At 38.5% G+C, this 15,250-nt stretch overlaps 1 protein-coding gene across 2 annotated transcripts in view; it reads right to left on the bottom strand.

Moving 5' to 3' along the window:
• MSRB3 (methionine sulfoxide reductase B3) overlaps positions 1-15,250 on the bottom strand; it is a 185,784-nt gene that overhangs the window by 152,063 nt on the left and 18,471 nt on the right. Inside the window, exon 2 of one of the 2 annotated variants that reach the window (XM_055328257.1) lies at positions 3,618-3,744. The exons of the other annotated variant lie outside the window; for it this stretch is intronic. Within the exon in view, the coding sequence (XP_055184232.1) occupies positions 3,618-3,693 (76 nt within the window). The 5' untranslated portion in view covers positions 3,694-3,744. The remainder of the gene's footprint in view (positions 1-3,617; positions 3,745-15,250) is intronic. 2 annotated transcript variants of the gene reach the window in all.

The raw sequence follows: 15,250 nt of genomic DNA, 5'->3' as shown, positions 1-15,250 counted from the left end.
TTCACTTTTATTTTTCAAAATATAGTTTGTCTCGTTACTAATTCTTCAACATTCCTGTATTTCCTGTATTCCCGTATAAAATTCTGTTAGAGAATTGGATGGTAACAATTTTACTAATATCCAACTCATAAAATATGTAAATGTTGGAAGACTGACTTTCATAGAACTTTAAAAAGTAAGTGGTGCTTGAATGACTAAGGCATTATGGAGTGCTATGTCTAGCCAATTCCTCTATGAAATTAAAATGGATTTGCAAGGCAGAAAGACAGACACTTTGGGCTTCCATCAGTACTGGACAGTAAGAATAAAAGAAACATGCTGTATATTTATAGGCCTTGTGTTCTGGTTCAGCAGGATGTTTAAGTAAAAGAGCTAAAAACAACAGATCGAGATGGTTACTTCTCAAACAGAAAGTGCATTTGTAGTTTCTATTAAAGGGAAAATAGTTAAATGAAGGATGGGACATATTTAAATGTTCTTAAAAGTCTATTATACTAGGAAAATACAAAGATAGATAGATGACAGAGAGCTACAGGTATCTATAGTGAACTCAGTGAGCAATTCTATATGGTGGTTACTAAATCCCAGCCATTGTTCTGTGCACTTTTCACATCCTAATCTGTCTCATCCCCACAGCCACTTTTCGGATGAGTACAATTATTACTCCCATCTTACAAACAAGGACGCCAAGGTACACAGCTAGGTAAGGAACAAAGCCAGACTTCAAGTTCAGTCAACCTCCAGAACCTGTGTGTTTAAGCACTGCACGGCAATGGCTTGGGCATTGCCAGCTTCGTTGAATTTATCTTTGAGCCATTTTGATACCAAAGTTTAAAGACACTTATACCTCAATTAAACAATTTCATTATGAAATCCGTCAATTCCGTGATTCTAATATCTTGAGGAATACACCATTAATTAATTTATTTATTAATAAGGTGATTCCATAAATACTTAGCCTCCTCTGCGTATAGAAAACTCATATTACAGAACACTACTGGTGCTCTCGCACTTTGGGGCTTTTGTCAGTGGAAAACATGGCTACGTATAAACTAAATAACTTTCATACTCCCACTGTCGTAGATGGTATATAGTTGGGAAGAGGCTCCGCATGGCACAGGGCCTACATTGATGGATGCTCTCCCTCAAGCTCATGCACAATTCAGCAGGTAAACCTTGTCAGTTCCACAAACTGATAATCTCTCAAGTCCGTCTCCCTTCTTTCTTTTTTGGTCTGTTTTTTTGGGGCTTGGGGGGTTCTTTTGTTTTTTTCTGTGTTTTTGTTTTGTTTTGTTTTGTTTTGAGAGAGAGGGCGAGCAAGGGAGGGGCACAGGCAGAGAGGAAGAAAGAATCCCAAACAATCTCCACATCCAGCACAGAGCCCAGCACAGGGCTCCATCTCAAGACCCTGAGTTCGTGACCTGATCCGAAATCAAGAGGTAGGTACTTAACCGACTGAGCCACCCAGGAGCCCCCATCCCCCTTCTTTCCAAACCTCCTGTAATGACCACTGCTAAGGTTCTCAGCATCTCAAGAGTCCCTCCAGCCTCAAACTCCTCCAGTGTTGTCTGTGGGGTCACTGCAAGGGCATGGGTGGCTCAGAGAGGCAAAACAACTGAGAATCATTGGGGCCCTCATGCATCGAGCTTCATTAGCCTCTCAAGTCATCACGAATAAACATAAAATCCATGTTATAAAACAACAACAACATATGTTTACTATTTAAATACAGCTTCAAGACAAAGGCTTTAGCCACCCTTCAAATCAAGTTGCCATCCCAGCCTTCTGGAACCAGCACTGACCTTCCTCCACTATACTTAATCAATATTCCTTATAAAATGCAAATCAAGTCATGTTATCTCCCTTTCCTCCCTTCCCCGAGTCTTAAATTCCTTAAAACATCATAGAAGGGATTTCGTGATTTGGCTACCTTCCCTCCTTCCCTCTAGCACTTGCCCTTACCCACCCGATCTAGCCAGATTAAATAACCTGCATCTCACTGAACATACCTTGCTCTTGCAGGCCTTCGTGCTTTGCCCATGCTACTCCATATCCTAGAATTGTCCTCCCCACTCTTTGGATAACTGATTGAAATTTGGCTTAAAAACTAAATCTTCGGATCCCTGGGTGGCGCAGCAGTTTGTCGCTTGCCTTTGGCCCAGGGCGCGATCCTGGAGACCCGGGATCGAATCCCACATCGGGCTCCCGGTGCATGGAGCCTGCTTCTCCCTCTGCCTATGTCTCTGCCTCTCTCTCTCTCTCTGTGACTATTATAAATAAATAAATTAATTAATTAAAAAAAAAAACTAAATCTTCTTTATGAAGCCCTCCTTTAAACTTCAGAGACCTCCCCTCCTTTACAAAAATTTTTCCCCTGGGGCACCTGGGTGGCTCAGTGGTTTGGTGCCTGCCTTTGGCCCAGAGCATGATCCTGGAGTCCCAGGATCAAGTCCCATATCTAGCTCCCTGCATGGAGCCTGCTTCTCCCTCTGCCTATGTCTCTGCCTCTCTCTGTGTCTCTCATGAATAAATAAATAAAATCTTAAAAAAAAAAAAAGAAAAAAAAAAAAGGTTGTCCTCTCCAATGGGCCTTCTATTTAAAAAAAAAAAAAAGAAAAACTTCCCCTAACCAAAGAGCTAGGACCATCCTCTTCTCTGAATCCCCCTAACATCCTAGGTATAAACACCTTTTCTTTATTTAGTTCTATCACCATACACTTCAATGCTCTTCACACAGCACCATTTCCACCTTGTGCTAGTGAACAAATCGCCTTGATCTTGTTTATCATTGCATCCTCCTCACTGCTTCACACAATGCCTGGCACACACAGTTAATATTCAACGAATGTTTAACAAGATGGAATTCAATTCTTTATACAATATAGTAATAGAGATATGTACACTAATAGAAAATATAAATGATACTGAAAATAATGTTCACAGAAAATATCTGACCGTTGTGATTTTCATAATAAAATCTAAAATATTAAATTTACACCCTAGGCACATAATGAAATTTGGACTTTCGTCCCTCACTTGAGTACATGCTTAAAATCACATTTTTAGAAAGTGTAGTGGTTCTAAATCAAGAACCAGCTGATGCATGCTATATTTGTTCTGTTTATTTCATCGTTAAGGAGAACATCTTTTCCTCTTAACTATAATAAATAAGTAACTAAAGTTGTTCGTTTTCATTTTTCCTTTCCCAAAGTCATTGCCACATGTGGAATGAAAGGCATTTTCATTATCCTTGAACAAGATGGAATATCCTATTTGTGTGATTTGGGGCAGTTTCTTATGAAGACTGCCAGCCTCTTGTGAACATTATGATTTTCAGATGTGTAGTGTGCATTAAAGAACAAGAAGATATCATGAAATATTAGTGACAATTACAGGCCAAACAAGGAAACTGGACAATGTTTCCAAGGGTTGTAAGGCTTGTGGAAGTGAATGTTAGTCAAAGTAGAGTGGTGATTTATAACCAATTTCCGTCTTCAAATTACGGCCCAAGTGAAAGAAAACGGAATTTAGCACAGCATTCTGGTGTATCATTTCCTGCAGCAGAAACACCCACCCAGACCAGTGCCCTCACTAGGTACAGGACAAGAAGCAGCAACCTGAGGGAAGCCCACAGGCTCGCAGGGCTACTGGCTGGCTCTTTGTCACCAAATGCAGCAGGTTGAATGCAGACATCACTGTGATATCTTCACCAACAGAACGAAAGGCAATGAACAGGGGCAAGAGCTGAGTAGGAGAAAAAAGAAAACAAAAACAAATTAAAACATCACAAATGTTAAACACATTCATCGCACAATTGATGGTTACGGTTTTCTCAGGAACTGAACACATACACACAATGGTGATCAAGTTCAAATGCCTATTCTCCAGGTGGTGAGCTTCCTTTCAACCTAGACTTATTTATGTCTCATGAATAAAATACACACGATATAAACGTGTAATCTGTGAACACATTTTGCAAGAGGTCAGAAAAGAGACCAAGTTTAAAACATTTGAAAAGAATTAGCATTTACGGAGGGAGCTCGTACCACGTGACAGGAACTGTCTGGGGCCCAATATACACATTGTATCATTTAATTTTTACCATAAACCTAGGGGGTAGGTTTTTATCCCCCAATAATATGTGAGGAAATCGAGGCTCAAAGGTCCAAGGGCACAAAAGCAAATAACCAGTGGAAAAAAGGATTAGAAACCTCTGCTGTATCTCCCTGCAAAGCCACGTCCTTTCCTTACACCCTGCTGCCTCCTTCCAGCAATTATTTGTAAATCTCTCTCCCTGGAGAAGACTGTAAAATATTGTAAGATTAAGAGATTCCTTTTGTTAGAGTTTCTTTTTTCTGGTCCCTTTTTTTTTTTCTTTTTTTCCTGGGGAACCAAATAAACTACAAACAACTAGGAGACTTCACTTTAGAAAGTGCAGTGTGAGCAAAGCACAGCAAATGGGAACTTTCGTTCCATTTTACCATTTATAATTCCAAGGTCAACTGTGCGAATAATATTTACAGCCTCACCTTTAGAAGAGTAAAAATGTTTTGGAAGGTTTGGGAAATGAGACAATGTGTTAGAATCTCAAAATTGTGTTAAGTGTTAAAACTTGGGGAAAAAAATAAAAATAAACTAAAATAATAAAATAAAATAAAATAAAATAAAATAAAATAAAATACCTTGGAGAAGAGCTGTTAGGATTTTCTTAAAGTTCTGTACAATCTTTCAATCGCTAAAGCTTAACTTTGAATGACAATGGAAAATACTCATGCTGACTTGTAATAATCTATTTTAAATTGGGATTATAAGTGACCTTAACCACTAAATGTCCAAAAATGGATGTAGAAGGAATGCCTTATTCATTTCCTGGCCCTCCCCCCCCCCCCCCCGGAATAAAAGTCTGTTCCTGGTCTCTTCTGACATCTTTGAAGAACAAACACATAATAAACAGGAATAGATTTTCCCAAATCACTCTGGAGTGTATCTGACGGAGAGCTGCTTGTATTAACATACCTGAACTCTGACTTCTCCAAACTAAACTCAGGACAAAACTAAAACATTTTTGTGTTACCGACTGGAGACAAAAGGGAGGAAGAGGGAAGGTGAGTGTCACGGTGCACAGCCCCCGAGAACCACTCAACATAAATAAACATGTCATTTTCACGAGTGACTGCAGAGCCGGGGAAAGAGCATTCCTTTGGAGCAGACTACTGGCTAATAAAAGATCAAAGGTCTATACCTCACAACGCTATAAATAAAAATGTATTTTCTTTTCCTTGTGACCTTCTCCGAGAGGAATGGAGTGCGCACGATAAATGCAATCACTTAGCCAAGCTGCAGCCTCCTCGCGCTCCCCCGGCTGACCATAAAACGTCCTCCTGTCCTGTTTCATCAGCGGCTGTACCAGGCGGTCTGCGCGCCTCCCGATGGCCTGGGCCATCTGGCTTGTGTCAAAGCCGGCGCACAGGAAGAAAGGGAGTGATGTCACTCCACAGGTCAGGCAAAGAACAAAGATGCATTCTGCAATTAAAAGCCGAGAGCCTCAAATACCAGGGGCCCCCGCCAGCGTGATATGCCTGCGTGATTTAGCATCCAGGCGCCTGCACCGATTCCTACCCAAATGGCCAGGGCTCCATCTAGTGGCACCTTACTTTTGCCCGGTCTCCTTTCAAAGCGAACCCAGACGGAGCTGGCAGTGGGCACCAAGGATGCATGGCCGCCCAAAGGATGGCTAGCTGGCAGGGCAGCTCGCCCTTTGCACTCAAGGCCGCAAAAAGCAGGATTCATCCCAACACTGTCTGTGTCAAAATCCTACAGGGCACACGGTTCATAGGCTAAGCTTTGCTATTACCCTAATTTTTTTTTTGATGCTTTAACCCTAATGATAGCAAAAAAAGAAGCTAATTTTGCAAAATGCATGTAAGGTGACCTCACTCACACACCCCTCTGGAGATACGTCGCTAAAATGTGAAGTGAGAAGCAGTTCTAAGAGATGCACGCATGCGTCTGGATGCCTCAGTGAAATCCGACTCACAACCTCATACACGTCAGTGGAACAAGACAATCGTAGTTATTGATATGGCTCTCATATGGGAGGCGCGAGCAACCCTTCTCTAGAACAAGGAAAGAAATGTCTTTATGCTGCAATGGTTTAACGAAATTAATTTTTAATGTTTTTCCACTTACGTTTGCAGCAAATGAAACGAAGCATTTGACAAAGAGATCTAAAATACAGAACACATTTGCACGAGAAAGTGGGCTTCACAGTGGATGTGTGTGAGTCGGGGGTCGGATGGCCTGGGTGGGACCCTGGCCCTGCCCTAGCAGCTGTGTTACCTTGGGGGACCGGCTGACGCCCTCAGGGCCTCAGTTCCCTTAACTCTACAGTAAATGACTTGGTAAAAAAGCCCTTGGAACAACTCCTGGCACATGCTATATGCTCGGCAAATGTTAGCTATTATTATTATTTACATGTACAAACATTTGCTATATTTTTGGATTATATGAATTAGAGATTTCTAACCATCCATTTACACCCAATCCTAGTTAGAGGTAGCAGGCCAGTCTCTGAAGACAGACTCTATTTTAGGCCACAAAACTTACTACTCTTTGATGTATTTCCACAGTAAATATTACCCTAGTGAAAATGGTAGGATAAAGATATCCTACGGATAACCGTTGATGAAACTTTTGGCGTGTGCCAGGCACTATTCTAAGCACTTCAATTTATTAGCTCCTTTAATCCTCACGGCCTTATGAGGTACATACTATTACTTTCCATTTTTAGACGTAGACACTGAAGCATAGGGAGGTTACGTAATTTGACTAAAATCCTACAGCCACTGAGGACCAGGGCCCTTAAGTAACTGGACTGAAGGATTTAACAGATTTTGACACAGGCCATCTAGTTCCAGGACCCAGTGCTCTTGACCACGACACAATGGCAATGAAGAGTTGGAAGCTGTCCACTCAAAATACTGGCTCTATGTTTCTCTACTAGAGAATGTGACTGATAATAAACATTTAATAAGGATTCAGTTGATTCAAGAAGATTATTTGAAGATTCTCTCCCTTGACACTGAGTGAAACAAGTAAGGAGTTAAGGAAGAACATTCCCAGATTTCTAGATTTGCTCTTTCTGTTCCACCAGATGCAACTTCCTTTTCCCTTTCACTTTCAAAATTTTCCTCTAAACTCCTTGGATACACTTTAGGACATCTCCTTAAAGATGCCTGGAATTGACACCACTTGAATACACCAAAGCTTCAATATGTTGCTAATGTAGTACTTTTGAGGACAAAAAACCCAACAGCTATACACCCCCACTATGGCCTGAAAAAAAAAAAAAAACCCTCAAGTTTCAATTTGGCAGCTTTCTTCCTTTTACACTCCCTGAGCTGCCTGGGTGAGGACCCTAGCCAGAAACAATCCTAGCCCAAAAAGAGGCAAAAGAAGCACATGCATCTGAGGGGTGATAATCTATGAGGAAAGAATTAGCATTAAACACTCTGTAGAAATTAGCACTGAGTGAGGACCACTCAAAAAATCTCTAATTCTCCATGTTTATCCTCAACTTCCTCACTTTTGTATTGCCTTTGACCCAAATAATTGCCTAGGGGAATAACATTTATAAATAATCAACATTGTTATGTTTTAATGCCAGACACACATCTGATGCATCTCTCTAGTTTCCCAGAGTATGCAGCACATCATTTTGAAAATAATCTGGTGGTTTAAAAACAGTGATTGACCAACAGCTAATGAGCAGTACGCACTATATATTAAGAATATAATTAGATTACATAATTGTCTATAATTTCCTGATTAAAACTTCTTGATGAGGGGCACCTGGGTGGCTCAGTGGTTGAGCGTCTGCCTTCAGCTCAGGGCAGGATCCTGGAGTCCCGGGATCGAGTCCCACATCGGGCTCCCTAGAGGGAGCCTGCTTCTCCCTCTGCCTGTGTCTCTGCCTCTCTTTCTGTGTCTCTCATGAATAAATAAAATCCTTTTTAAAAAAAACTTCTTGATGATTCCCCAGTGCATATTTCAGGGTTTCCCAAACCATGTCCTGAGAAACAGGAGATACCTTCTCAAACAAGTCTGCAGTCAGATACTACAGACATGCTATTCAAGAGCTATCCCATATAAAGAATCCAAGAGGCTTTGTAATAAATATCTGCTTGTCTCATTGGGTGCCTCTCAAATGTGACCATTGAGTGACCACAGAAAAACCTCCACATCTTTCTTCAGTCCCTATCCTTACTCTCCCTGTCACCACTCCCAACCTCTCCCATTCCACTCCCCACTGAGGTACCACGCATGCGATCACATCCCCAACAATCTCCAGGGCACTGATGGCTTACGTCTCTGTCTCCCTCTTCTAGAGCATAAAATTCCTAAGCACAGGGACAGTATCTTTCTCATCTTTGTATCCCACTACCTGGCACCCAACAGCCACTGATGTGCTGAATGGAGGAATGACAATGATCCCATGGATCATCATTTCCCACCTCTGCCATCTCAACGGCTAATGGTGGTGCTTAAAGGTGATAATTGGGATTAAAACCAGTTGGTTCTTTCACAGGAGTTAGCAGTTCCTATAAGAAGGTGGGAAGTTGAAAATGCAATCTGACTTGAGATCCAAAGATAATTCAAATGTCCTATTTGGTCAAAAATGTTTACTTCTTCTCCATCTTTTTTTCCCCCAGAAGTCTGTAATCCAAAAATGTGACTAAAATTAGTTTGTTGGTTTTTTGGCTTGAGTTTGTTTTTATTTCCTTTTATTTTTTTCCTTGCAGTTAAACAATAAACTGCCAAAGAGAGATGATATAAACAGGGAATCCAGAGAACTCACAAAGTTGGTAATTAGCTCCAGAATAAATGAGCTGATTGTCCTAGTGGATTTAAAGTGTCAAACCTAAAGGTCAAATCTCTTTCCAATAAATGCCAAAGGAATGCCTACATCAGTGGTTTTCCACAGGCGAGTAAAATATTCCCCCAAAACCGCTGGGGTCAACAGAAAACTGACAAATTTGAATTTTGTCGAATAAGGATAAAATAAAAACAAAAAGCCCCAAACCCTAATCTCACCATAGTATCAGAAAACAAAGCCTGTTAACACCAAGAATGAGGAAAACAATCTTCTGAATAGAATATGTTTAGTTTTCTGGGGAAATTTTTTCATTATTGTTGCCTTTTTCATGTCATTATGAAAAGAAGCTTCATCATGGGCCAGCATTTGGGAACTGCTAATCTAAACGTCCACTATAAAGTTCTATAAAAATATTGTTCTTACCAGCACAGTGCCTAGTACAGTTTATGTTCAACTAATGTTTGTTGAATAAATTGTTCAATTGGTCTTTTACTTCTTGCAACCAACAGGGCATTAGCAAGAATTGGGCATCCCTTTTGTTAAGCAAAGATCTGTTTATATTAGTTATAAAAAACAGCCAGGACTCTGGTTATTCAGAATTCTAAATCAGTCTTCCAAACCACTTAGAGATAACACTTTCAAGATAAGGAATTTATAAAAGTTACTCAGTTCATCTATGTAAGTTCCTATGGAAAACAATGTATTAAGAGCTGATGAATATGCAAAGATGTAAGATATAATCTGGGCTATCAAAAAATATACTAGCCTAGATGGAAATAACACATATGCTAGAAATATGCCTTAATAGAGGTAGAAATAAAATACATGGAGTTACAGGGAAAGAAATATTGCTTCCAACTTTGGGGGAGGAATTGGCAGGGATATGAGGGTGTTGGGAACCAAAGAAGAGCTGCATAAAGAACTTTTTAAAAAAATATCTCTGGGGTTAGCCATTTTTTAACTTTTTTTTTTTTTCATTTTTTAACTTTTGATCTCAGGATCTCTTTACACTCCTAAAAACTATCAAGGACTCAAGATGCCTTTTGTTTATATGGTTATACCTATCAATATTTACTATATTGAAAAATAAAACAGTAATTTAAAAATTTTGCTTATTCCATTAAAAATAACAACAATAAAAGATACACATTTTAAATGATACCTTTAGTGAAAACATAATTGTATTATCCAAAACATGAGTTTTTATTGTTTGCAAATCTTTTATATCTGGCTTAACAAAAAAACAACTGGATTTTCATGTCTACTTCTGCATTCAATCTGTTGTGCTATGTTGTTTTGGTTGTACTATATATACAAATAAAATCTTGCCTCACTCGTTAAGTTCTTAGAAAAGGGAGGAATATTTTAATAACTTTTCCAGAAAATTTTAGATATTCTTCTTTAATATTACACTAAAGTTCAACAAATGATAGTCTGAAACTTTTACCAATAAACAAATGTAATTTCATACAATTACATTAAAACTCAATGGTCTTGCATTTTGAATGGGTCTTCTAACTTTGCATAATTTTGTAACATCACACAATGTTTATTTAAAAAACACTGGTTCATTGGATTATATGTAGATCTTTCGTAAGTTGACATATTTCATTATCAATATTTCATTATCAAAATTCATTAATATCGCCACTGATTTCATCAGAAAAGTCTTTAAATGCTGAGAAGCTGTCAAGCAAGCTGAGAGAGGTAGACACAAGTTTTCCAAAATTTTATTTTTTACCTAAAAGCTTGAATTTACCATTGCCAACAAATACTGACAGTTGTTTTCCTTAAAGTGACAGGATCACTTCATTCATTAAGAAAATGCATGCCCAAAATATCCAAGTCTCAATAGCCACAAGTTTGTCTCTTAGTCAATCTGTCAAGTAAACTGGTGTTTCAAATAATTGCATAAGTGTTTTGCCTAGAGACAACCACTGTTCTTTGGTATATAAAAGCCCTTAATAAAAGTGTATTTGCCATTACTTCACACAGAATGTTACAAAGATATGTATTCAAGGTCAAGATTTAATAAAATTAATATAAATGCTATTACTTACTTCATCAAGGCCATTCTTATGTGAAAATGGTTCCCCCACCATGTGTATGTTAAAAAAAATAGAATGATTATGAATAGTTTGTTGCCACCACCTTGATTCATGCTAAGATACCAATAGTGTTACCCACTTTTGCATTTCCAACATCAGTGCAAATATCAACACAATGAAAAAAGAAAATAATGTCTTAGTATAAAAATAGTTTTTACATTGTGATTCTCTTGAAAGGGTCTCAGAGACTCTAATGGTCTTCAGCCCACACTTTAAAAACTGCTACTCTGGCACATTGCTTGGCACATAGCCAGCACAGTAAATATTCAATAAATATTTGTGGAACAAATGAACAATGAACAGAGAAATACATGTATAATTTATCCCATAATGTTTAAGAAACAACAAATGGTTAGAAAACAGTATCAGTTGTCTCTTTAGGCTTCTTACTACTTCTCGAAGTAATTAATACATCTCCTATTTCATTTAGTCTGCGGACAAATGCAAACTTTTAAACTATTTTATCACAGTGAAGAGGATATTCAAGACAGATTTCTGAAAGTAACAATCAAAGCACTACAACCCAATTTTCTCAGCATCAATATTTAAAATTCACAAAATTATATGCCCTGATAAGGGACAAGAAAACAAATTCTGAATTAGTGTCATATCTAGAAAAGGAGAATTAACTTGTTGATAAATTCACTCAACATTTATTGAACCCACATCACGTACGTGGTACCATTAATTCATGTAGTTTCTACCAATAAAAGCCTGCAAGTAGAGTAACCAAAGAATTAGACCTTTTGGAAATGCCTGAGAATAACAGAATGGTGACATTAAATAGATTCAGAACTAGAAAAGAAAAAACTTGGAGAACACCTAATACATCAATTTTTGAACATGAAGTCACCACCCACCACAGGTAAAATATTAGTTATGAGGTGTTTCACAAGTAATTTGTTAAAAATTAACTTCAGATGCCAAATTTTGAGAATAAGGTTTTAAAGAAAACAACTAGGATGTATTTAGAGTTATCTCTTCAACAATGTCACCCTCATTTTGTTTTCTGACATAAATTCTTGAGTGGGAGAGAGAAGAGTGGAGTCAGAACTCGCACCAGGAATGTGCAGCCTAGACCATCTGTTCCTCAAGTCTATAATCACAATCTGCCGTATGACTGTGAGTATGTTGCTCATGAAATATCACCCATCGTGTGTATCCCAGTGGAAAAAAAAAAGTGGGCGAAAAAAATGAACTGATCTAAACCTCTTATTTTATAAACAGCAAAACAGAGATAAAGAGATTTGTCAAAGGTCAGACAGCTAGTTGGAGAAAATATTAGGCTAAAATCCCTCGTCTTCATACAATGGCATCTGCATTTTCCTTATTATTCAGTTCACATAAAAAGTAAGAAAAGGACATAAAGAATTGTACCTAATATTGACAATGCAAAGGTTACACTGTGTCCATTAGGGTATACCAATGGTATAATTAAAATAGAATTATGGACATCTTCTTCTGCTATTAACTGTAACTTTACTAAATGCTTTTTTTTTTTTTGCAGGGACTCCTGTTTTGAAAAGCATCTAGTCAAATACAAGGATTTATTCAATCTCACAGTAATATTTTATGACTTCTATCTCCAATCTTTTTCTTCTAAAATGTACATTGATTTCACAGCTCATAGCTTCTACATTATATATGTGTTTCATCTAAAAAGTCTTTCTTAATATTTAAAAAGTGCCAACAAGAAGTAAGCAAAACCCACATAAATCATTTTTGATTACTAAAAAAAAATGCCTTCAGAATTTTTCAGTACGACTGTTTCATTTTGCTGTGTTTACACAGTACAGTTTTGTTTTGCTTTTCTAGTACTTGAGTTCAAATTCAAACTTTCTCACTGAGTAGTTAGGTTTCATTTGGCAAGTTTTGCTCTGAGCTTTGAAAACCTCAGATGTAAACATGGAGCTTATCACAACTTCCTTCCTTAAGTAAAATTCTTGATTATTTATTAATACCCCCCATGGAATTTATAGAATGTGAATGTCAATGTTTCCTCATTATATTTTACATAGTTGACTTTCCTTATTGAAAACATTCATTCGATTTTTCTATGACACTATACGGTATCGTTTTCTTCCTCCTTTTCTGGAAATTACTTCTCTCTCTCTTTTCTTTTAAGATTTTATTTATTTATTTATTCATGAGAGACACACAGAGAGAGAGAAAGAGAGAGGGAGGCAGAGACACAGGCAGAAGGAGAAGCAGGCTCCATGCAGAAGCCTGACGTGGGACCCAATCCCAGGACCCCAGGATCACGCCCTGGGCTGAAGGCAGGCAGTAAACTGCTGAGCCACCCAGGGATCCCTGAATTCTCTATCTTGCATTGTATTTGCTTCTGATTTTCAAACGGGTAATGCGCCAGAGCTACCCCTTCAGTGCCCTCTGTATTTCTCATGATTTAATCTCTTTCTTGTTGATCTTACCTACTCTTACAACCTCAACCACGTCAAGATCTAGCTCTAACACCGAATCCCGCTCTAATGCTGCATCTTCTATGCCTACTGCGTAACATCAGCTTGCATTTGCACACTGTTCTAATTTACAGGCCCTTTCACATACATCATGATACAGCCTTAGATAGCTTGCAAGAAAGAATCTTTAGCCGCACTTTAACATATTATTCAAGTACTGTGCACGCATATATCTTATTTGATATTACTATTAATGAGAATCATTTCTGAGCACCTGCACCAGATGATTTTGTATGTGGGTATATTATCATTTAATCCTATCGACCCTGAGGTGGGTATTCCTATATGTTGTAGATTAGTATTATTTGTCCAATATTTCTGGCTCGCTGTTTTTCAGGCAAGTTAGGAGTGTGCACTTCCTGGCCCCCCTGTGATTGAGTGATACCATGTCATTAGTTGTGAACATAAATGATAATGTGTGTCACTTTGAAGCCACAGCACTTAATTGCTGCTGTGAGACTGTCCAGAACTTGCCCTCTCCAACAGTGACCAGCAATGTTCTATAATTAGATGGTGGCCACTGTATTAGCCATGATCCTGAAGCAAGAAGACTCGGGCAGTGTCCCTCATCTGATAGTGAATGTGCAATGCAAGCAAGAAATAAACCTTCAGTGTTTTAACCCATTGGGATTTGCAGATTATGTGTTCCAGCAGAATCTTGGATCCAGAGAACAATGTGCTTGAGGTCATAAGGCCAGTAAATGATGGGAGCCAAAATTTGAAATGAAATCTCTGTTAATCTCTGGTACCACATGAAAAATTCCTCAAGGGCAGGGACTTTTGTGCTTCAGATTGCTGTCCTTGTTTGGGAAAATAACAGGATCTGGAAGGATGAAAGTCCAGTGCCAAAGACAATGAGACAACCTTGAAAAGCCCTGAATCTCTCGTTAATCGTCCCTTCTATTCCTAAATACCCCAAGGAGATTCTTACATTGGTCAGAAAACAAGGCTCTCCTCTCACATTAAGATATTAAAGGCTAAGAGAGACCCATAGCATCTTGGATGACAAACCAGTCCCAACCCTTCAAGATTGAAGTCTTCACTCAGCTGCAAAACTGACCGTGTAGTTTCTGGTCACAATAAAATGACGGAATAGAAAGATCTCATTTCCTGAAGTGACTGAGCTCCCTGAGCACTCACCACATTCAGTGCCACTTCTCTTATCGACCAAACAAGTCAGTGCCCAGATGCAGACCTCAGAAATACAGTGCCCTGATTTCAATCCATAAAAGAAGAGGAAGAAAAAAACAATCCATTTGCCATGATGCTAGAAAAATGTATATGCTTTCCAGTGGAACAGAGATCACTGGACCCAAGGAGAAGGAACTATAGCAATAGCTCACTTTTTTGACCTGAAAGTAAATAATAAGTAAACAATACGTACGGAATTAACAATATGAGCTTTTGGAGACCACCTATATACAGAGATGTGGCTGTGGTTTCAGAAGAGAAGGTAAACAGTAGTAACATCTCATTTTGAAACATAAAGAAAATTTATGTAGCTAACAAAATGTACAGAAGGCAAAAAAAATTTTTTTTAAATGTACAGAAGGCCAGGAGGAGAGGTAGAGGAAGGGGGTAAGAGTATCAGGACCCTCATCTGATAAGGTATTGTTAGGAGATACTAACTAGACAAGAAAATGCTAATTGACCCTCGGAATCCATTCTTCCTTCTTTGTGTAATAGAAGTAATAGAACCCTCTGAAATTTTAGCTGAATATACATCTCTCAGCCTCCCTTGCTGAGATCATGATACTCACTTTTGGCCAATGGAATATAAGCCGAAAGAT

The sequence above is a fragment of the Nyctereutes procyonoides genome, unplaced genomic scaffold (genome assembly GCF_905146905.1).
Source record: "Nyctereutes procyonoides isolate TBG_1078 unplaced genomic scaffold, NYPRO_anot_genome, whole genome shotgun sequence".
Taxonomy (NCBI): Eukaryota; Metazoa; Chordata; class Mammalia; order Carnivora; family Canidae; genus Nyctereutes; species Nyctereutes procyonoides.
The sequence above is the reverse complement of the archived record's forward strand: the minus strand, read 5'-3'. Positions and strand labels throughout refer to the sequence as shown.